Raw genomic sequence first — 22,884 nt, 5'->3', positions numbered from 1 at the left:
TGCGCAACACAAAGCGGAGTGCCTGAATTGTATTCAGGCACTCCGCTTAGCCATGGTATATTACCCTTAGCCATGGTATATTAGTCATGTTGGTCATATTGGTACCGCAAAACCGAGGTGCCTAATTGGTATTATAAACTGGTTAGCAACATAGAACATTAAACAACTATTTTTTGGGACATATCCATGGTGGTAGTAAAGCAATTTGACAAGAGAGGGAGAGCTAAACAAAGTTTTTTTTAGCACGTCATAACAGTGCCTTCGGAAGTATTCAGACCTTTTTACTTTTTTTCATATTTTATTACGTTAAAGCCTTATTCTAAAATGGATTAAATCATTTCCCTCAACCTCATCAGTCTACACACAATACCCCATAACAATAAAGCAAAATCAAGTTTAGAATTCTTTACAAATTTATTTATGTGGAGGTAAACCCAGGCCCTGCATGTCCCCAGGCACCCTCATTTGTTGACTTCTGTGATCGAAAAAGCCTTGGTTTCATGCATGTCAACATCAGAAGCCTCCTCCCTAAGTTTGTTTTACTCACTGCTTTAGCACACTCTGCTAACCCTGATGTCCTTGCTGTGTCTGAATCCTGGCTCAGGAAGGCCACCAAAAATTCAGAGATTTCCATACCCAACTATAACATCTTCCGTCAAGATAGAACTGCCAAAGGGGGCGGAGTTGCAGTTTACTGCAGAGATAGCCTGCAAAGTAATGTCATACTTTCCATACCCAAACAGTTCGAACTACTAATTTTGAAAATTACTCACTCCAGAAATAAGTCTCTCACGGTTGCCGCCTGCTACCGACCCCCATCAGCTCCCAGCTGTGCCCTGGACACCATTTGTGAATTGATCGCCCCCCCATCTAGCTTCAGAGTTTGTTCTGTTAGGTGACCTAAACTGGGATATGCTTAACACCCCGCCAGTCCTACAATCTAAGCTAGATGCCCTCAATCTCACACAAATCATCAAGGAACCCACCAGGTACAACCCTAACTCTGTAAACAAGGGCACCCTCATAGACGTCATCCTGACCAACTGGCCCTCCAAATACACCAACGCTGTCTTCAACCAGGATCTCAGCGATCACTGCCTCATTGCCTGTATCCGCTACGGAGCCGCAGTCAAACGACCACCCCTCATCACTGTCAAACGCTCCTTAAAACACTTCTGTGAGCAGGCCTTTCTAATCGACCTGGCCCGGGTATCCTGAAAGGACATTGACCTCATCCCGTCAGTTGAGGATGCCTGGTCATTCTTTAAAAGTAACTTCCTCACCATTTTAGATAAGCATGCTCCGTTCAAAAAATGCAGAACTAAGAACAGATACAGCTCTTGGTTCACCCCAGACCTGACTGCCCTCGACCAGCACAAAAACATCCTGTGGCGGACTGCAATAGCATCGAATACTCCCCGTGATATGCAACTGTTCAGGGAAGTCCGGAACCAATACACGCAGTCAGTCAGGAAAGCTAAGGCCAGCTTCTTCAGGCAGAAGTTTGCATCCTGTAGCTCCAACTCCAAAAAGTTCTGGGACACTGTGAAGTCCATGGAGAACAAGAGCACCTCCTCCCAGCTGCCCACTGCACTGAGGCTAGGTAACACGGTCACCACTGATAAATCCATGATTATCGAAAACTTCAATAAGCATTTCTCAACGGCTGGCCATGCCTTCCGCCTGGCTACTTCAACCTCGGCCAACAGCTCCGCCCCCCCCGCAGCTCCTCGCCCAAGCCTCTCCAGGTTCTCCTTTACCCAAATCCAGATAGCAGATGTTCTGAAAGAGCTGCAAAACCTGGACCCGTACAAATCAGCTGGGCTTGACAATCTGGACCCTCTATTTCTGAAACTATCTGCCACCATTGTCGCAACCCCTATTACCAGCCTGTTCAACCTCTCTTTCATATCGTCTGAGATCCCCAAGGATTGGAAAGCTGCCGCAGTCATCCCCCTCTTCAAAGGGGGAGACACCCTGGACCCAAACTGTTACAGACCTATATCCATCCTGCCCTGCCTATCTAAGGTCTTCAAAAGCCAAGTCAACAAACAGGTCACTGACCATCTCGAATCCCACCGTACCTTCTCCGCTGTGCAATCTGGTTTCCGAGCCGGTCATGGGTGCACTTCAGCCACACTCAAGGTACTAAACGATATCATAACCGCCATCGATAAAAGACAGTACTGTGCAGCCGTCTTCATCGACCTTGCCAAGGCTTTCGACTCTGTCAATCACCATATTCTTATCGGCAGACTCAGTAGCCTCGGTTTTTCAGATGACTGCCTTGCCTGGTTCACCAATTACTTTTCAGACAGAGTTCAGTGTGTCAAATCGGAGGGCATGCTGTCCGGTCCTCTGGCAGTCTCTATGGGGGTGCCACAGGGTTCAATTCTCGGGCCGACTCTTTTCTCTGTGTATATCAATGATGTTGCTCTTGCTGCGGGCGATTCCCTGATCCACCTCTACGCAGACGACACCATTCTATATACTTTCGGCCCGTCTTTGGACACTGTGCTATCTAACCTCCAAACAAGCTTCAATGCCATACAACACTCCTTCCGTGGCCTCCAACTGCTCTTAAACGCTAGTAAAACCAAATGCATGCTTTTCAACCGGTCGCTGCCTGCACCCGCATGCCCGACTAGCATCACCACCCTGGATGGTTCCGACCTAGAACATGTGGACGTCTATAAGTACCTAGGTGTCTGGCTAGACTGCAAACTCTCCTTCCAGACTCATATCAAACATCTCCAATCGAAAATCAAATCAAGAGTCGGCTTTCTATTCCGCAACAAAGCCTCCTTCACTCACGCCGCCAAGCTTACCCTAGTAAAACTGACTATCTACCGATCCTCGACTTCGGCGATGTCATCTACAAAATGGCTTCCAACACTCTACTCAGCAAACTGGATGCAGTCTATCACAGTGCCATCCGTTTTGTCACTAAAGCACCTTATACCACCCACCACTGCGACTTGTATGCTCTAGTCGGCTGGCCCTCGCTACATATTCGTCGCCAGACCCACTGGCTCCAGGTCATCTACAAGTCCATGCTAGGTAAAGCTCCGCCTTATCTCAGCTCACTGGTCACGATGGCAACACCCATCCGTAGCACGCGCTCCAGCAGGTGTATCTCACTGATCATCCCTAAAGCCAACACCTCATTTGGCCGCCTTTCGTTCCAGTACTCTGCTGCCTGTGACTGGAACGAATTGCAAAAATCGCTGAAGTTGGAGACTTTTATCTCCCTCACCAACTTCAAACATCTGCTATCTGAGCAGCTAACCGATCGCTGCAGCTGTACATAGTCTATTGGTAAATAGCCCACCCTTTTTCACCTACCTCATCCCCATACTGTTATTTATTTATTTACTTTTCTGCTCTTTTGCACACCAATATCTCTACCTGTACATGACCATCTGATCATTCTTCACTCCAGTGTTAATCTGCAAAATTGTAATTATTTGCCTACCTCCTCATGCCTTTTGCACACATTGTATATAGACTCACCCTTTGTTTTCTACTGTGTTATTGACTTGTTAATTGTTTACTCCATGTGTAACTCTTTGTTGTCTGCTCACACTGCTATGCTTTATCTTGGCCAGGTCGCAGTTGCAAATGAGAACTTGTTCTCAACTAGCCTACCTGGTTAAATAAAGGTGTTCTCAACTAGCCTCCCTGGTTAAATAAAGGTGTTCTCAACTAGCCTACCTGGTTAAATAAAGGTGTTCTCAACTAGCCTACCTGGTTAAATAAAGGTGTTCTCAACTAGCCTACCTGGTTAAATAAAGGTGAAAAAAAAAAACTGAAACATCACATTTACATAAGTATTCAGACCCTTTACTCAGTACTTTGTTGAAGGACCTTTTGGCAGCGATTGCAGCCTAAAGTCGTCTTGGGTATGACGCTACAAGCTTGGCACACCTGTATTTGGGGAGTTTCTCCAATTCTTCTCTGCAGATCCTCTCAAGCTATGTCAGGTTGGACAGGGAACGTCCCTGCACAGCTATTTTCAGGTCTCTCCAGAGATGTTCGATCAGGTTCAAGTCTGGACTAGCTGGGCCACTCGAGGTCATTCAGAGACTTGTCCCGAAGCCAATCCTGTGTTGTCTTCGCTGTGTGCTTTAGGTCATTGTCCTGTTGGAGCTCATCCATATATTTATATGCATATATTATTCCATCCCTTTAGATTTGTGTGCATTAGGTAGTTGTTGTGGAATTGTTAGATTACTTGTTAGATATTGCTGCACTTTCGGAACTAGAAGCACAAGCATTTCACAACACTCGCAATAACATCTGCTAACTATGTGTACGTGACCAATACAATTTGATTTGATTTAAACCTTCACTTTGCACAACCTTGATTGTACAATTGCTGTTCTACAACTAAATAAAATTCTGTATTTTAATAAATGTATTCATAGGCTTATTTATTATTATTATTATTATTTATTATTTATTATTTCTTGATGAAAATACAGGCCTAATCAGACACATCTATGGTTGCTAGCCAAGCTTGCTAGCCATTCATTCCATTGGTTAGGTTGCCAGAGACGCAATGTAGTTGTTATGTCTTTTTGTTATTTGTATATGAAGGTAATCCAGTTGCCGTGGTAATATCAGACCGTATGTGTCGCGTCGTGCCTAAGAACAGCCTGTCACGGTCGTCCTCCTCATCTGAAGAGGAGAGGCGAGAAGGATCGGAGGACCAAAATGCGGCGTGATACGTGTTCATCATGAATTTTAATAAAGAAAACACTGAACACTGAAACACTATACAAAAACAGTAAACAAAATAACAACCGTGACGCTAATGCGAGCTGCGCTGAAACAAGCCATCAACATAGACAATCACCCACAAACAAACAGTGCAACCCAGGCTACCTAAGTATGATTCTCAATCAGAGACAACTAATGACACCTGCCTCTGATTGAGAACCATACTGGGCCGAAACATAGAAATACCCAAATCATAGAAAAACAAACATAGACTGCCCACCCAACTCACGCCCTGACCATACTAAATAAATACAAAACAAAGGAAATAAAGGTCAGAACGTGACACAGCCCTTAGCTGTGGTACAGTATATTGGACATATACCAAACCTCCTCAGGCCTAATTGCTTAACATATATAATAGCATGTGAATCAACATTGTTGTTTATGGGCAGGTTGACTGTAAAGAGATACCATAAAGCACACATGCAGAGAGAATCATACATCATACAGCTATATGGGATTCATTGTAGTCAGTGTGCTTGGGAAATATTACTGATATTTATTGGTATAACACTTGAAGTCATTGATTAAATGCTTTTGTACAATGTGTGAACCATATATCAGTCATGGTACGTAACTTTCTTCTGTTTCTATAGCCTGAAAAGTAATAATGCATATCACCTTCACCTGTTGTTTGTCAATCTCAGATATACAATGAGTTATTTCCTAATGAGATTTACAATCTGCATGTCATTTATTTTCCCACTGTAGAGGAGAATAGCATGATGTTATAGCACATTATCACTTGAGTTTGTTTATACAATGACACATATGTATTGTGTCTGTCCCATTCAGGTTTCAAATTACAGTACAAATATTGGTTTTGAATTCTACAATCAAATGAATAATCTCCTTTTAATATGTATTCAATGGTTATGCCATATCCCAACCACTGAAACATAATGAATAATATGTTGTTATGCCATATCCCAACCACTGAAATATAATTAATTCTATTTGGTTTTGCCATATCCCAACCACTGAAACATAATTAATAATATTTTGTTATGCCATATCCCAACCACTGAAACATAATGAATAATATGTTGTTATGCCATATCCCAACCACTGAAACATAATGAATAATATGTTGTTATGCCATATCCCAACCACTGAAACACAATGAATAATATGTTGTTATGCCATATCCCAACCACTGAAACATAATGAATAATATGTTGTTATGCCATATCCCAACCACTGAAACATAATGAATAATATTTTGTTATGCCATATCCCAACCACTGAAATATAATTAATTCTATTTGGTTTTGCCATATCCCAACCACTATTATAAACTGGAGGGTTCGAGCCCTGAATGTTGATTGGCTGACAGGCGTGATATATCAGAACGTATACCACGGGTATGACAAAACATTTATTTTTTTACTGCTCTAATTATGTTGGTAAACTGTTTATAACAGCAATAAGGCACCTCTGGGGTTTGTGATATATGGCCAATATACCACAGTTAAGGTCTGTGTCCAGGGCACTCCGTGTTGCGTCGTGCCTATGAACAGCTATTTGTTGTGGTATATTGTTCTTTATTGCTTAGTTATATTTTGCTCCCATACAATTTTGTTGTAAATCCAGATTTCAGGACCATGTTCATTATGACCATATCCTTTACAATGGGAAAGGTACTGTAATTATCCAGTCCGTTTGACTAAGTCTGGCTAATACAGTATTAAAATCATATTTTCTTTCTATACAGTATGTCTATCGTGTCATAACACAGCAGGGAAAAAAATACAACTGAGAGCTTTTAGCCCTGTGCCTGATTCAACATTCCAACATTAAATCATTTTAACATTTTGTAAATATTTCCACTTTAATGTTGCCACGGTTTCAAGCGAGAGGCCTATTCCCAAGTAAGGACAGACACTCTTTGTTGATACTCTTGCAATCCCTCTGAAACTGTTGCAGAGGTGCGGGGTGGAATGTTTTTCTGACTTTTCCTCCCTTGAGCTATACGATGACACTGTCTTTTCACTTGACCTTGAAGTAGCAGCGTACCACTCCCAGGAGTTGAGGGAGAGAGGAGCTCCTGTTATGGATGCAGCATTCATCACTGAAATATGCTCCTGTCAAACCCCACTCTATATCCACAGAGCCTGTACGAGTCCCAGGTAGCCTACAGAGTAAACGGAGCCCCAGTCAGAGGGCTGTGAGTGGATGGTTAGTTACCACATTACATTTTTTTTGTGTTATTCCTTGTTGTTATGGATTGAACACCCTATGCAAATGATGTATTGTATGCATGCAGACACAAACACAGACACCATTGCACACATGCATAAACATAAACACAAATGCATGAACACTCACACCAAAGATGGTTAGCCTATCTACACACATGCAAAACACTCTCACAAGCACGTAATGTATAATGCTATGGACAGACAAGCTTGCATTCACACATATGCCTATTTCTCTCATCATACATACTGTCTCTTAACAAATGTGTGTGGTGATACGTTTGCACACTCGTATATCACACACACACACTATATAAATATTAAAGGCAATTTTCTGCAATCTACACTATGAATTTTAAACCTAATTGTAAAGAAAATACAAAGTTGTTCAATTCTCTGTGACTGTTCATTGCAATTTATTAATTGGCTATAGGTGAGCGCTTTAATTATTTCCTTAAATATTATTGGTTTAGCCAAACGTCAGTCAAGTTTGTCTGGGGTGTTGTGTTTGGGGATGGGTCCCTCCCACCTTGCTTTGACACTCCACTTCCGGTGTGTAGGAACTGCATCAACACTGTCAACAGAGGAAATACATTGTCATGGAGTTTATTGTTGATTTTCTAAGAGTTAAAGTTTTTATTTTAGCGTTATTGAAATGAGACACTGTAACTGGACGTATGCACAGATGGTACAGTGTATCTCGGAACTTTCTCTTCCTCGGATAAGGCATGCATAACGGTAGGTTAGCAGGTTTGTAAGGCACAAATACCTAATAGTAGCTAGCGCAAGCCAGGGCCTTGCTAACGTTAGCTAGCTAGAGTAAGATTAACATTAGCTAGCTAGTTTAGCCTCTGTTTATTAGGAATTATAGAACTACAGTAGTTAGATAAGTGTTTACGCTTGCTCGTTTACATATTTTGGCTATTTCGACAAGCTCCATCTAGATTGCTACCTAGCTAAAGTAACCAAAATATATGCAGGTAGTTAGCTAGTTAGCGCGCGAGTTGGTTTAGGGGTTTAGCCAAACAACCCAGTAGATAGGTACTATACCCTATTTTCTAGCGAATTTACTAACTATCTTCTGCCGGCTATCGTGTTTTGCACAAATGATGATGCTGATGATGATGCTGCTGCTGCTGTTAGCTTGCTAACGTTACTGCCTAGCTTAGTGTGCAGTGGGTTTGTAGCCAGTTAGCTACAAGCACGCGAGGAAGCTTGAGTTGTCTGCTTCGTTCGTGTTACTCAGGGATGGGCAACTTTGATGATAGGCCGCAGTGGCTTGCTGATCTGCATACCTACACACATGCAGTCAGAATCGGCCCTAGCCTTTTGGGGGGGGGGCCTTTGTACCCCTCCCCTCCACCACCACCTTGAGAGCGGAACACTTTAGGGGAGCCCCTTTTTTTAAAATTTCCAGCAATTCTACATATTTTGCTATAGGCAGTAGAGAAGATGTTGCAGTTTTAAAGCAAGTTTTCTGCAGTTCTACACATTTTGACAGGGGTGGACAGAAGATTTAGCAATTGAATTGTAATTCTACTCATTTTCCCATGGGGCGGGGAAATTAAAATTAGCAGTTTTACAACACATTTCCTGCAATTTTGCCATTGGGTGGAAAGAAATGTTTGCCGTTTTTTAAATGATATCTGAGTGAGATTTACTATCAATCAGTGGGGGGACCCGGGTCCGTAATTCGACCCATGGAGACTCGGGTCCATAATTCGACCTTGATTACTACAACTGGCTGCAAATTTACCAATCTAAAAAATGTTAGCTGACATTGGTGACAGTAAATTGAGCCCCCTACCTCCCAGCTCAAAGATTCCACCCTGATACTGACCCATAGCTAGGGTGTTAGAACTGTGGGTGGTTATCAGCTAGCTAGCAGACAAAACAAATGTACACACTTTGTGGCAATGCAAGACACTGGTGACACCTTTTCTGGTGCATGTTTAGGATGTCAACACTCAGGCTGTGAAACAGGTTTTCAGTTCAGTTATTGACTGTAAAGAAGGTTGCATTTTTTGTTGTTGAACATTATAAAGTAATTAGCCGCTATCAGTCTGGCATAGCTAGTGTTGTGTATGTAGCACAGTAGAAGTCTCTCTCTCCCTCTCCCTCTCTCTCTCCCTCCCTCTCCCTCTCTATCTCTCTCTCTCTCTCTAATAGCACCTCTGACTAACACTTACCTATGAGCCTACCCTGTCTCTCTCCATTTAGCCTACTGTAACCAGCATCTTAATCTTCTGCTCCGAAAAAAAAGTGGAGGACTTCGTTGTTGTTAGGTATATTGGGGCATATTTAAGCACAAGTAGGATGCGGTGGAGGAGAATGATGCCATAGCCTACCTGTTGCTCACCTCTGCAAAAAAGGACAGAAAGGGATTTGTCCCCATCATTCAAGTGGTCACTGACACAGTAAAGGGAGGTCCACACCAAGGACGATAACTGTAACGATAACTATACCGATTAAACACGCATAACTATAAAACATTGGCGAGCATTCACACTAGAGGACAGTTTATCGTTCTACTGTGCTCCTGTCAATCAATTGATCAACTATCCTACTGCACGCTGTAGGTCTATTAATAATGTGGGGAAACAGACCATTCAAGTGTTTTGTGATAGTGACAACTACAAATAATACTTCAATGTACATGTAATGAAAAATAAAATAGAAACTCATATTTAAATGTAGCAATTCGACAACAAACGCTGCTTATTAAATAACATTTTATTTGTCACATGCTCCGAATACAACAGGTGTAGTAGACCTTACAGTGAAATGCCTACTTACAAGCCCTTAACCAACAAAAGTAAAAAAATAAAAAAATAAAATTCAAGAGCAGCAGTAAAATAACAGCAGCGAGGCTATATACAGGGTGTACCAGTACAGAGTCAATGTGCAGGGGCACAGGTTAGTTGAGGTAATTGAGGTAGTCTGTACTTGTAGGTGGAGTTAAAGTGACTATGCATAGATAATAAAGAGTAGCAGCAGTGTAAAAGAGGGGGTGGGGCAATGCAAATAGTCCGGGTAGCCATTTGATTAGTTGTTCAGGAGTCTTATGGCCTGGGGGGTAGAAGCTGTGAAGAAGCCTTTTGGGGCATAGACTTGGCGCTCGGGTGCCGTTTGTCGTGCGGTAGCAGAGACCCTATGACTAGGGTGTCTGGACAATTTTTAGGGCCTTCATCTGACACTGCCTGGTATAGAGGTCCTGGATGGCAGGAAGCTTGGCCCCAGTGATGTACTGGGCAGTAAGCACTACCCGCTGTAGTGCCTTGCGGTCGGAGGCCGAGCAGTTGCCATACCAGGCAGTGATGCAACCAGTCAGGATGCTCTCAATGGTGCAGCTATATAACTTTGTGAGGATCTGAGGACCCATGCCAAATCTTTTCAGTCTCCTGAGGGGGAATAGGCTTTGTCATGCCCTCTTTTATGGCTGTATTGGTGTGTTTGGACCATTCTAGTTTGTTGGTGATGTGGACACCAAGGAACTTGAAGCTCTCAACCTGCTCCACTACATCCCCGTCAATGAGAATGGGGGACGTGCTCTTTCCTCCTTTTCCTGTAGTCCACAATCATCTCCTTTGTCTTGATCACGTTCAGGGAGAGGTTGTTGTCCTGGCACCACCCGGCCAGTTCTCTGACCTCCTCCCTATAGGCTGTGTCATCGTTGTCGGTGATCAGGCCTACCACTGTTGTGTTGTCGGCAAACTTAATGATGGTGTTGGAGTCGTGCCTGTTCATGCAGTCGTGGGTGAACAGGGAGTACAGGAGGGGACTGAGCACGCACCCCTGAGGGGCCCCAGTGTTGAGGATCAGTGTGGCAGATGTGTTGTTATCTACCACCTGGGGGCAGCCCGTCAGCCTGTGCGTCTTACATTTTTACACCATGTCATTGCTTGCCCCGTTGCTCAAGTGGTTTGCTAGTAGGCTCCTTCTGACTCTGTCAGTCATGGATCATCTGTCTCTCAAGTCTTACCAGTTACGAAGGAAAGCTCACTGTGCGCTCTGCTTCTCCTCTCCCCTTCGAGTGGCTATTCCTCACGCACCTATAACCTGGAGCGCTTCAATAAAACACGTTTTTGATTGGTTGTTGACGTTGTATCCGGGGGGGGGTGGGTTAGCAATAGTTATCCACAATTGTTGTAGTTACAATGCATCCGGAAAGTATTCAGACCCCTTCCCTTTTTCCACGTTACAGCCTTATTCTGAAATTGATTACATTTTTTCTCCCCTCATCAATCCACACACAATACCCCATAATGACATCACAATACCCCATAATGACATCACAATACCCCATAATGACATCACAATACCCCATAATGACATCACAATACCCCATAATGACATCACAATACCCCATAATGACATCACAATACCCCATAATGACATCACAATACCCCATAATGACATCACAATACCCCATAATGACAAAGTGAAAGCAGGTTTTTAGAATTTTTTAGAAAATGTATTAAAAACAGAAATACCTTATTTACCCTTTGCTATGGGGACTCGAAATTGAGCTCAGGTTCATCCTGTTTCCATTGATCATCCTTGAGATGTTTCTACAGCTTGATTGTAGTCCACTTGTGGTAAATTTAATTGATTGGACATGATTTGGAAAGGCACCCACCTGTCTATATAAGGTCCCAGAGTTGACAGTGCATTACAGAGCAAAAACAAAACCATGAGGATTAAGGAATTGTCCATATAGCTCTGAGACAGGATTGTGTCGAGGCACAGATCTGGGGAAGTGTACCAAAAAATGTCTGCAGCATTGAAAGTCCCCAAGAACACAGTGGCCTCCATTATTTGTTAAATGGAAGAAGTTTGGGACCACCAAGACTCTTCCTAGAGCTGGCCACCTGGGCAATCAGGGGAGAAGGGCCTTGGTCAGCGAGGTGACCAAGAAGCTGATGGTCACTCTGACAGAGCTCCAGAGTTCCTCTGTGGAGATGGGAGAACCATCCAGAAGGACAACCATCTCTGCAGCACTTCTACTAAGTTTTTAACTTACTAGTTATCTAAGCAAGCTGTCTGAATTAATAAGGTGACGGTGCATCATATTGTCAGCTTCCTGTTGTGTTTGAGAAATCAAAGCCCTTTGGATGAAATATCTGTACAGTGCCACTGCTTGATTTCCTTGCATTTTTTTCTACTTTCTGTTCTTGACAAGTCTGCTCCTCCCCCCTCTTCGCCAAACAGAGCAGGTAGATCCGTTGCCCTAGCGACTCCAGACTCCACGTAGACACAGCATGTACACATGGTACTCCAGAGCCAGGACTGTTCTTCCTTCAGACAAGCACGCGCCATCTTTTTTTCATTTGCACAATGTCTCTCGTTCACATTCACATGTCCAAAAACAACAAACATGACATTCGGGAGCTCCTACCTATACATGTTTCACTTTATGATCTGGATCGCCTGTCTTTGCAATTAGTTTATTTTCACTTGTGCTCATTATCATATTTGGCTTGCAGCCTCGTTATTACTTGTGCTCATTATCATATTTGGCTTGCAGCCTCGCTATTACTTGTGCTCATTATCATATTTGGCTTGCAGCCTCGTTATTACTTGTGCTCATTATCATATTTGGCTTGCAGCCTCGTTATTACTTGTGCTCATTATCATATTTGGCTTGCAGCCTCGCTATTACTTGTGCTCATTATCATATTTGGCTTGCAGCCTCGCTATTACTTGTGCTCATTATCATATTTGGCTTGCAGCCTCGCTATTACTTGTGCTCATTATCATATTTGGCTTGCAGCCTCGCTATTACTTGTGCTCATTATCATATTTGGCTTGCAGCCTCGCTATTACTTGTGCTCATTATCATATTTGGCTTGCAGCCTCGCTATTACTTGTGCTCATTATCATATTTGGCTTGCAGCCTCGCTATTACTTGTGCTCATTATCATATTTGGCTTGCAGCCTCGCTATTACTTGTGCTCATTATCATATTTGGCTTGCAGCCTCGCTATTACTTGTGCTCATTATCATATTTGGCTTGCAGCCTCGCTATTACTTGTGCTCATTATCATATTTGGCTTGCAGCCTCGCTATTACTTGTGCTTATTATCATATTTGGCTTGCAGCCTCGCTATTACTTGTGCTTATTATCATATTTGGCTTGCAGCCTCGCTATTACTTGTGCTTATTATCATATTTGGCTTGCAGCCTCGCTATTACTTGTGCTCATTATCATATTTGGCTTGCAGCCTCGCTATTACTTGTGCTCATTATCATATTTGGCTTGCAGCCTCGTTATTACTTGTGCTTATTATCATATTTGGCTTGCAGCCTCGCTATTACTTGTGCTCATTATCATATTTGGCTTGCAGCCTCGCTATTACTTGTGCTCATTATCATATTTGGCTTGCAGCCTCGCTATTACTTGTGCTCATTATCATATTTGGCTTGCAGCCTCGCTATTACTTGTGCTCATTATCATATTTGGCTTGCAGCCTCGTTATTACTTGTGCTTATTATCATATTTGGCTTGCAGCCTCGCTATTACTTGTGCTCATTATCATATTTGGCTTGCAGCCTCGCTATTACTTGTGCTCATTTTGTTATAATTCTGGTAATAGATGCCCAATGGGCTTTCTTTGCTTTTTTTGGGCGCACCCTTGTGTACTAACCCAGTAATAGGGTAAATCCCAGGATGAGAGAAGGATTATATGACGATATGAATACAGCTCAACCCTAGTATGTACTGATATGTAACTGATAGATACACACACTACACACACACTACACACACACTACACACACACACTACACACACACACTACACACACACACACACACACACTACACACACACACACACACACACACACACTACACACACACACACTACACACACACACACACACACACACACACACTACACACACTACACACACACACACCCCTAGTATGTACTGATATGTAACTGATAGACACACTACACACACACACACACACACACACACACACACACACACACACACTACACACACTACACACACACACACCCCTAGTATGTACTGATATGTAACTGATAGACACACTACACACACACACACACACTACACACACTACACACACACACACCCCTAGTATGTACTGATATGTAACTGATAGACACACTACACACACACACACACACTACACACACTACACACACACACACCCCTAGTATGTACTGATATGTAACTGATAGACACACACACACACACACACACACACACACACACTACACACACACACACACTACACACACTACACACACACACACCCCTAGTATGTACTGATATGTAACTGATAGACACACTACACACACACACACACACTACACACACTACACACACACACACCCCTAGTATGTACTGATATGTAACTGATAGACACACACACACACACACACACACACTACACACACTACACACACACACACACACATACACACACACACACCCCTAGTATGTACTGATATGTAACTGATAGACACACACACACACACACACACACACTACACACACTACACACACACACACACACATACACACACACACACCCCTAGTATGTACTGATATGTAACTGATAGACACACTACACACATGATTCTTTAGTATTTCTTTATTTTTTATCAGAATTCAAAATATAAAAAAATCTGTTTAGTTGTTGTTCTTTATATACAGTGTGTATGTATGTACAGTGTGTATGTATGTACAGTGTGTATGTATGTACAGTGTGTATGTATGTACAGTGTGTATGTATGTACAGTGTGTATGTATGTATGTACAGTGTGTATGTATGTATGTACAGTGTGTATGTATGTACAGTGTGTATGTATGTACAGTGTGTATGTATGTACAGTGTGTATGTATGTACAGTGTGTATGTATGTACAGTGGGTATGTATGTACAGTGGGTATGTATGTACAGTGGGTATGTATGTACAGTGTGTATGTATGTACAGTGTGTATGTATGTACAGTGTGTATGTATGTACAGTGGGTATGTATGTACAGTGGGTATGTATGTACAGTGGGTATGTATGTACAGTGGGTATGTATGTACAGTGGGTATGTATGTACAGTGTGTATGTATGTACAGTGGGTATGTATGTACAGTGTGTATGTATGTACAGTGTGTATGTATGTGCAGTGTGTATGTATGTACAGTGGGTATGTATGTACAGTGGGTATGTATGTACAGTGTGTATGTATATACAGTGGGTATGTATGTACAGTGGGTATGTATGTACAGTGGGTATGTATGTACAGTGGGTATGTATGTACAGGGGGGCAAAAAAAGTATTTAGGCAGCCACCAATTGTGCAAGTTCTCCTACTTAAAAAGATGAGAGAGGCCTGTAATGTTCATCATAGGTACACTTCAACTATGACAGACAAAATGAGGAAAAAAAATCCAGAAAATCACATTGTAGAAATTTTTTATGAATTTATTTGCAAATTATGGTATTTTTCTTTTTAAGTGGGAGAACTTGCACAATTGGTGGCTGACTAAATACTTTTTTGCCCCACTGTATTTACTGTGTATAAATAAGTCTAATTGATATGTTAATGTTTTTAAATGTATATAAATTGGAAAATATTTTTGTCTGTAATGTCTCGTACCCCAGGAAGACTAGCTGTCACCGTTGGCTAATGCACCTCTCTTATTCAGAGGGGTTGGGTTAAATGCGGAAGACACATTTCAGGTGAATGCATTGTTTTACAACTGACTAGCTATCCCCCTTTCCCTGACTTAGCTACACTATTACCATCTAGGGCTGCACAATTAATCACATTTTTATCGAAATTGTGATATTGACCTGCAATATCCATATTGCAAGATGCTGTGATTTTTTTTAGAGGGGAACGCCACGCAGTCCGTTTTTATAGTTTATTCTGTTTTTCGTCTCCTCACTGCTTTCCCACACACCAAACCCTTTACCTTGTCACTCAAGCAGGCACAGTTGGCTTGACTGTTGCATTCAGTCTCTCAATTTGAGTCTTCATGCTTCTGTTAGCCATTTCATGCAGTCAAAAAAACAAAAACAAAGCTGTTTTCAACTTTGCTTCTTCGTATAAATCAACGTTTTCTGTATTATACTATTGGTTTGTGTAAATTTATCTCTGCAAAACGCTAGTTAGTCATAGCAAGATCCACATGTGCTTAAAAAAAAAACTCATGCTTATCTCTAACTGGCTAAATAAATGCACAAAACTTGCAAGTATTATGGAGCTAGGAAGGGAAATCTGGCTAGCAAATGTTAGCTCTAGTGGTGTCAGCATGTTGTTTGTGCAACATGCTGAATGTAACATTAATTCAAATGTAATTCGGGTCCCCTGGGAAACACTGACCAACACTTTGGTTCCTAGTACCCTGTCACAACAACTCTTATACCTGGCTTTTTATTCGTTGTCATGCTAAACAACACCAATCATATAATTATATATATGCCATTTAGCAAACACTTTTATCCAAAGCAACTTATGTGTGCATTTGTTTTTACATATTGGTTGTCTCGGGAATCCAACTCACGATCCTGGCAACCCAAGTGTTAAGATCTAAAAAGCAATTGAAATCGCAATATTTAGATTTAAAAAAAAATCATAATTAGAGTTTTTGCCCATATCCTGCAGCCCTATTACCATCTATTGATCAGACAAGGTGAACATATTCAAGCCTAGGTATTGATCAGATGGAGTGAACGTATTCTAGCCTAGGTATTGATAAGACGGAGTGAGCGTATTCTAGCCTAGGTATTGATCAGATGGAGTGAATGTATTCTAGCCAAGGTATTGATAAGATGGAGTGAGCGTATTCTAGCCTAGGTATTGATCAGATGGAGTGAACGTATTCTAGCCAAGGTATTGATAAGATGGAGTTGAGCGTATTCTAGCCTAGGTATTGATCAGACAGAGTGAACGTATTTTTCGCCTCCTTCATGGTTTACAGATGACATATTTCACCTAGGCATCCCTCAGCAAAGGTCATATTTCACCTAGGCATCCCTCAGCAAAGGTCATATTTCACCTAGGCATCCCTCAGCAAAGGTCATATTTCACCTAGGCATCCCTCAGCAAAGGTCATATTTCACCTAGGCATCCCTCAGCAAAGGTCATATTTCACCTAGGCATCCCTCAGCAAAGGTCATATTTCACTTAGGCATCCCTCAGCAAAGGTCATATTTCACCTAGGCATCCCTCAGCAAAGATCATATTTCACCTAGGCATCCCTCAGCAAAGGTCATATTTCACCTAGGTATCCCTCAGCAAAGGTCATATTTCACCTAGGTATCCCTCAGCAAAGGTCATATTTCACCTAGGCATCCCTCAGCAAAGGTCATATTTCCCCTAGGCATCCCTCAGCAAAGGTCATATTTCACCTAGGTATCCCTCAGCAAAGGTCATATTTCACCTAGGTATCCCTCAGCAAAGGTCATATTTCACCTAGGTATCCCTCAGCAAAGGTCATATTTCACCTAGGTATCCCTCAGCAAAGGTCATATTTCACCTAGGCATCCCTCAGCAAAGGTCATATTTCACCTAGGCATCCCTCAGCAAAGGTCATATTTCACCTAGGCATCCCTCAGCAAAGCCATAATTATTCATTACCTTTTTTAATTAGCCAATTAGCAATGCTCTATAGTTATGTAATGCTATGTGCCAGTCTAAGTGAGATGGTGCTAGATTAACAGTTGTGTTTTCCTACTGGAAGCTAACATATTGCAGGTTTTGGATTGGTTGTTGAAGGAATTCTTATTGTATTCGACCTAGACTCAGTCGCTGTGCCTAGAACTCTGTCTCTCCGTGCCCGTCGTTCCCTTTGTTCTATTTGGGGTGTCTTCTGCTTCTGATCTGAGGCCGTTTGAGATGAAACTGCCGATCAGAGTTATGTAACCACGGACAGATTGGTTTTACTTGGCGTGCGGCACGTTTTCCTTGCATTAGGCTCTAGACTTAGGCTCCATCAACCATCCTTTTTGTTAGTGCTCATGTCTTTTCACCAGATTTTAGGCCTAGTGAACATTTTCCCGTTGTGTTCTGATTCAGAAGGGAATCAAAAACAAACATTCACTCTCTTTACCTAATGTCTTATCTTTTTTTTTTAAACATTTGGTTCCCACCTTTTTTCTAATTTCTTCTAGAACAGGGTGGGCAACTTTGATTTGCCGTGGGAGGGGCCACAAAACGTCTCAACTCATCTTGGAGCAAAACATTTTAGCGGCTCCCCTCTTGACATTGAGGACAACAACGATAACAAATATTTGAATGTTTTTTTAAAGTTAATTTCCTGCAATTCTACACATTTTTCCATGAGGTGGAGAGAAGATTTTGCAACTTTACAACACATTTCATGCAATTACATTTTTGTTTTGGGGTGGAGAGAGAAAATGGCTGTTTCTCTTATGATATCTGATTATCAATGGGGCCCACAATGGCACAAGTCAGTTTGTCAAATTTCTGCCCTGTTAGAGCTGACCCGGTCAACTGTAAGTGCTGTTATTGTGAAGTGGATACATCTTGGAGCAACAACGATGCAGCCGTGAAGTGGAAGGCCACACAAGCTCACGGAACGGGATCTCTGAAGTGCGTAGCTCGAACAAATCTGTGTCCTCGTTTGCAACACTCACTACCGAGTTCCAAACAGCCTCTGGAAGCAACGTCAGCACAATAACTGTTTGTCAGGAGCTTCATGAAATGGGTTTCCATGGCCGAGCAGCCGCGCACAAGCATAAGATCACCATGCGCTATACCGTACGTTGGCTGGAGTGGTGTAAAGTTCGCCGCCATTGGACTCTGGAGCAGTGGAGACGCGTTCTCTGGAGTGATGAATCACTCTTCACCATCTGGCAATCTGACGGACGAATCTGGGTTTGGCGGATGCCAGGAGAAACGCTACCGGTCCCAATGCATAGTGCCAACAGTAAAGTTTGGTGGAGGAGGAATAATGGTTTGGGGCTGTTTTTCATGGTTCGGGCCCCCTATTTCCAGTGAAGGGGAAATCTTAACACTACAGCGTACAATGACATTCTAGACGATTCTGTGCTTCCAACTTTGTGGCAACAGTTTGGGGAAGACCCTTTCCTGTTTCAGCATGACAATGCCCCCGTGTACAAAGCGAGGTCCATACAGAAATGGTTTGTCGAGATCAGTATGGAATAACTTGACTGGCCTGCACAGAGTCCTGACCTCAACGCTGACTGCGAGCCAGGCCTAATCGCACAACATAAGTGTCCAAACTCACCAATGCTCCTGTGGCTGCATGGAAGCAAGTCCCCACAGCAATGTTCCCAGAAGAGTGGAGGCTGTTATAGCAGCAAAGGAGGGACCAACTCCATATTAATGCCCACAAGCAGGTGTCCACATACTTATGATCACTAACTTACCAATCTAAAAATGTTTTGCTGAAATGGGCTAATTGAATGACTGTCAGTGACTGTCATAACATTAGAACTGCTGATGAAGAACCACATTTCCAAATTGCACCTTGTGTATTCTAGTATTCTAATTCTCAACAGTCAGTTCCTAAAAAACAAAGTATTGATCCACAGGCCTACAAAAGGTGTGTCTGTCCACCAATTGCTCACCCCTGCTCTAAGAAAGCAACTGGTGAAAATGCTTCGCTCTTAAACAGGTGTTTAGTTAGCCTCAGAAGAAATATGGAGAGCGTGGCTAATGAATTGAATACATAATTTCCCTTCCTTGTATTGCATATTGTGGGCAGACACTAATCTCTCCTAACTCTGCCCCAACAGGCCGGCACACATGTCCCATGGAGAGGAGAAAATAACCCCGAAGAGGAGAAGGAAAAAGAAGACGTCTCTGTTGCCCGGCTCCTAAAGTGATCAAGCACTCTGAGAGAGCGAGAGAGTGAGAGAGTGAGAGAGAGAGAGCGAGAGAGCGAGAGAGCGAGAGAGCGAGAGAGTGAGAGAGCGAGAGAGTGAGAGAGCGAGAGAGTGAGAGAGTGAGAGAGAGAGAGCGAGAGAGCGAGAGAGCGAGAGAGCGAGAGAGTGAGAGAGCGAGAGAGAGAGAGTGAGAGAGCGAGAGAGCGAGAGAGTGAGAGAGAGAGAGTGAGAGAGAGAGAGTGAGAGAGAGAGAGTGAGAGAGAGAGAGTGAGAGAGAGAGAGCGAGAGAGAGAGAGAGAGCGAGAGAGAGAGAGAGAGAGCGAGAGAGAGAGAGCGAGAGAGAGAGAGAGAGAGCGACAGACAGACAGACAGACAAGATCGAAGGGGGAAACAGAAACAAAGCAGTGAAACAAACAATGGCTTTCTTGGACAACCCAGCCATTATCTTGGCTCACATCCGGCAGTCCCATGTGACCAGCGATGACACGGGCATGTGTGAGATGGTGCTAATCGACCACGACGTGGACCTGGAGAAGTGGCAGCTGGCCTCGGTGCCCGGCAGCAGCGGGGGTTCACTGGGTTCGGGCTCCCTAGGCGAAGGGGGCAGCGGAGGGGAGAACCCGGGCTGCGACCTCTCCCAGTCATTGGACATCACCTCCAGCTGGGACTTTGGCATCCGTCGGCGCTCCAACACAGGTAAACAATAGGGGGCTCTGACTGTGGCGGGAGAACCAGTTAGTGGACGAGCGGAGCCGTCTGTTGGGGGCTGCCGTGTGGAATCCAGATCAGTGGTTTACTCACAGAGGCTAGTTGGTCGGTGGTGTGGTGCTTTTTGTTATAGAAGGCAGCAATACAACAGGTTAATGCAGTACGTTTAGTGAAGAGCAGGTTGGGGTCACTTCCTAATTAGCCTTGTGAATGAATTGCAGAAGTCCATATAGAAAATAGTGGTCAATATGTCATTCTCTTCCTGAATTAATTGGAATAGAATTGACCCCAGCTGTAAAGTCTGTCTTTGAAAATCACATGTATTACCCCATGAACAAGCTTATATAAACCACCAGGGAAATATAATTATACAATTAGACTAAATAAAAGTTTCTCTGACAAAAGCCTGGTGTTAATCAGACGTGGGTTTCAAAAGTATTTTGTTTTCTTACAACTACTTTGAGCGTTTGAGCAAGCCTGCTTGGAGCGTTAGGTGGGTGGGGTTTACACTTTTGGAACTATTCCATTTGTTCCCTTGCGTCAGGCAAGCTCAATCGAGCGCCGCTAAAGTATTTGAAATAAAACAAATACTATTTGAACCCAGGCTCGGGGTTTATTGACCATGTTACCCCAGAGGAATTATTTTGGTTGGGTGCACCGAGCAGAACTCGGAACAGTTGGGCCTAGTGGCTGTGAAAGTGGTGTTTGACAGAGGCTGCTTGGTACACGCTGCTCATTTAATGTCCCTGGGCTTGTGATTTTCAGAGGTGGATGTTTACATTTTTACGCGTTTACTTTGAATGCTTAATTTGGTCATTGGTAAACTTAGCATTGATTTTTCTATTGCCAAAGAGCTCTTATTTTGTTTCATTGGTCCACAGAATATTTCCCCATTTAGGCTCGTTTCGATGGGTTTTCGTAAAGTTCAATTGGGGGGGGGGGGGGGGGGGGGGGGTTAGGGGTTAGAGGGCTAGGATAAATATCAATGAAGGATGGAATGTTGGGGTGAAGATCTCTACGTTCTCATTATGAATTTGTGCTAAAACAGTTGTCATTTGACAAGGAATGTAGCTTGTGTATCTGTGGGGGGGGGGTTTATTTTCTCTTTCAGCAGTGTTTACCAATGACCAAATGAAGCATTCATTGAAAAGAACACCCTCCCTACAATCATACATGGGGGGGGTTGGTCATACTGTGGGGTTGCTTTGCTGCCTCTGGTACTGGGGGCCTTGAACGTGTACAAGACATTAGGAAATTATCAAAGTATTTTTGGGGTGCAATTTTCAACCCAGTGTCCTAAAACTGGGTCTAGGTTTTTGGGCCTTCCAGCAGGACAACAACTCAAACAAACATTTTTTTTAAAAGCACCCATGAATGGTTCAAGAAATAACACTAGCCTGTTCTGGAGTGGCCAGCGATGAGTTCAGAGTTGAAAACAACAGTTGTCAGAAGGCACCACTCAAACATTGACAAATTGATAGCAGTTTGCAACTAAAGAGTGGGCCAAATTGCCAGCAGAAAGCTTCAGCACATTGATGGCTACAAGAAGCATTTGTCTGCAGTTGTCTTCAGCAAAGGCTGTTGAACCAACCATTAGCTATTGGTTGCCAACCATTTTGTCAATACCATTGGTTTTTATTTTCTTAATTCTAATTGTAATCTTAAGTGACCCCGAGAAAAAAAACATTTCTGTAGTTTTGACAATCCAATACCAATTTGTAGAGACCAAAAGGTTTTTAAAATTTCAACTCATTTGAGGAGAATTGTATTTATTTATTTTTATTTAACCTAGGCAAGTCAGTTAAAAACACATTCTTATTTAGTTTGGCATGCACTGGCCAAACACTAACCTGGATGACGCTGGGCCAGTTGTGATACAGCCTGGAATCGAACCAGGGTCTGTAGTGACGCCTCTAGCACTGAGATGCAGTTCCTTAGACCGCTGCGCCACTCGGGAGCCCACAAGAAATAGGGAATTATTTAAGAAAAGTGCAACGGTGCCCCTGCCAATATATTTGTGCTTCGCCCAGTGCTTGAAGCGATACATTGTGTTTGGTTTGCAGTACCACTTTGTAGTACAGTCAACAAAGCACCACTATACTGAGAAGGGTTCTTATTTTGTGAACGATTTCACACCAATGTTTTAATTGTTTGGGTCAGGATGAGGGTAGATTGTGTTGTCTTTTTAAAAATGTATTTTTTATTTAACCTTTTATTTGATTCGGCAAACCAGTTAAGAACAAATTCTTATTTACAATGACGGCCTAGGAACAGTGGGTTAACTGCCTGTTCAGGGGCAGAACGACAGGTTTTTACCTTGTCAGCTCTGGGATTCAATCTAGCAACC

General features: G+C 42.8%; 1 protein-coding gene across 4 annotated transcripts in view; it reads left to right on the top strand.

Moving 5' to 3' along the window:
• The first annotated feature begins 7,527 nt into the window (after nucleotides 1–7,527).
• The window catches only part of mapkap1 (MAPK associated protein 1), a 142,963-nt gene continuing 127,606 nt past the window's right edge, over nucleotides 7,528–22,884 (top strand). Inside the window, exons 1-3 of one of the 4 annotated variants that reach the window (XM_031802454.1) lie at nucleotides 7,528–7,718; nucleotides 15,615–15,692; nucleotides 19,740–20,525. In XM_031802454.1, the coding sequence (XP_031658314.1) occupies nucleotides 20,246–20,525 (280 nt within the window). In that variant the 5' untranslated portion in view covers nucleotides 7,528–7,718; nucleotides 15,615–15,692; nucleotides 19,740–20,245. Of the gene's footprint in view, nucleotides 7,731–15,614; nucleotides 15,693–19,739; nucleotides 20,526–22,884 lie in introns of those variants that run through there. The other 3 variants (XM_031802453.1, XM_031802455.1, XM_031802452.1) reach the window with 3 other exon arrangements.

The sequence above is a fragment of the Oncorhynchus kisutch genome, linkage group LG23 (assembly GCF_002021735.2).
Source record: "Oncorhynchus kisutch isolate 150728-3 linkage group LG23, Okis_V2, whole genome shotgun sequence".
Lineage (NCBI taxonomy): Eukaryota > Metazoa > Chordata > Actinopteri > Salmoniformes > Salmonidae > Oncorhynchus > Oncorhynchus kisutch.
Note: the sequence above shows the minus strand (reverse complement) of the source record. Positions and strands in the feature narration are given on the sequence as shown.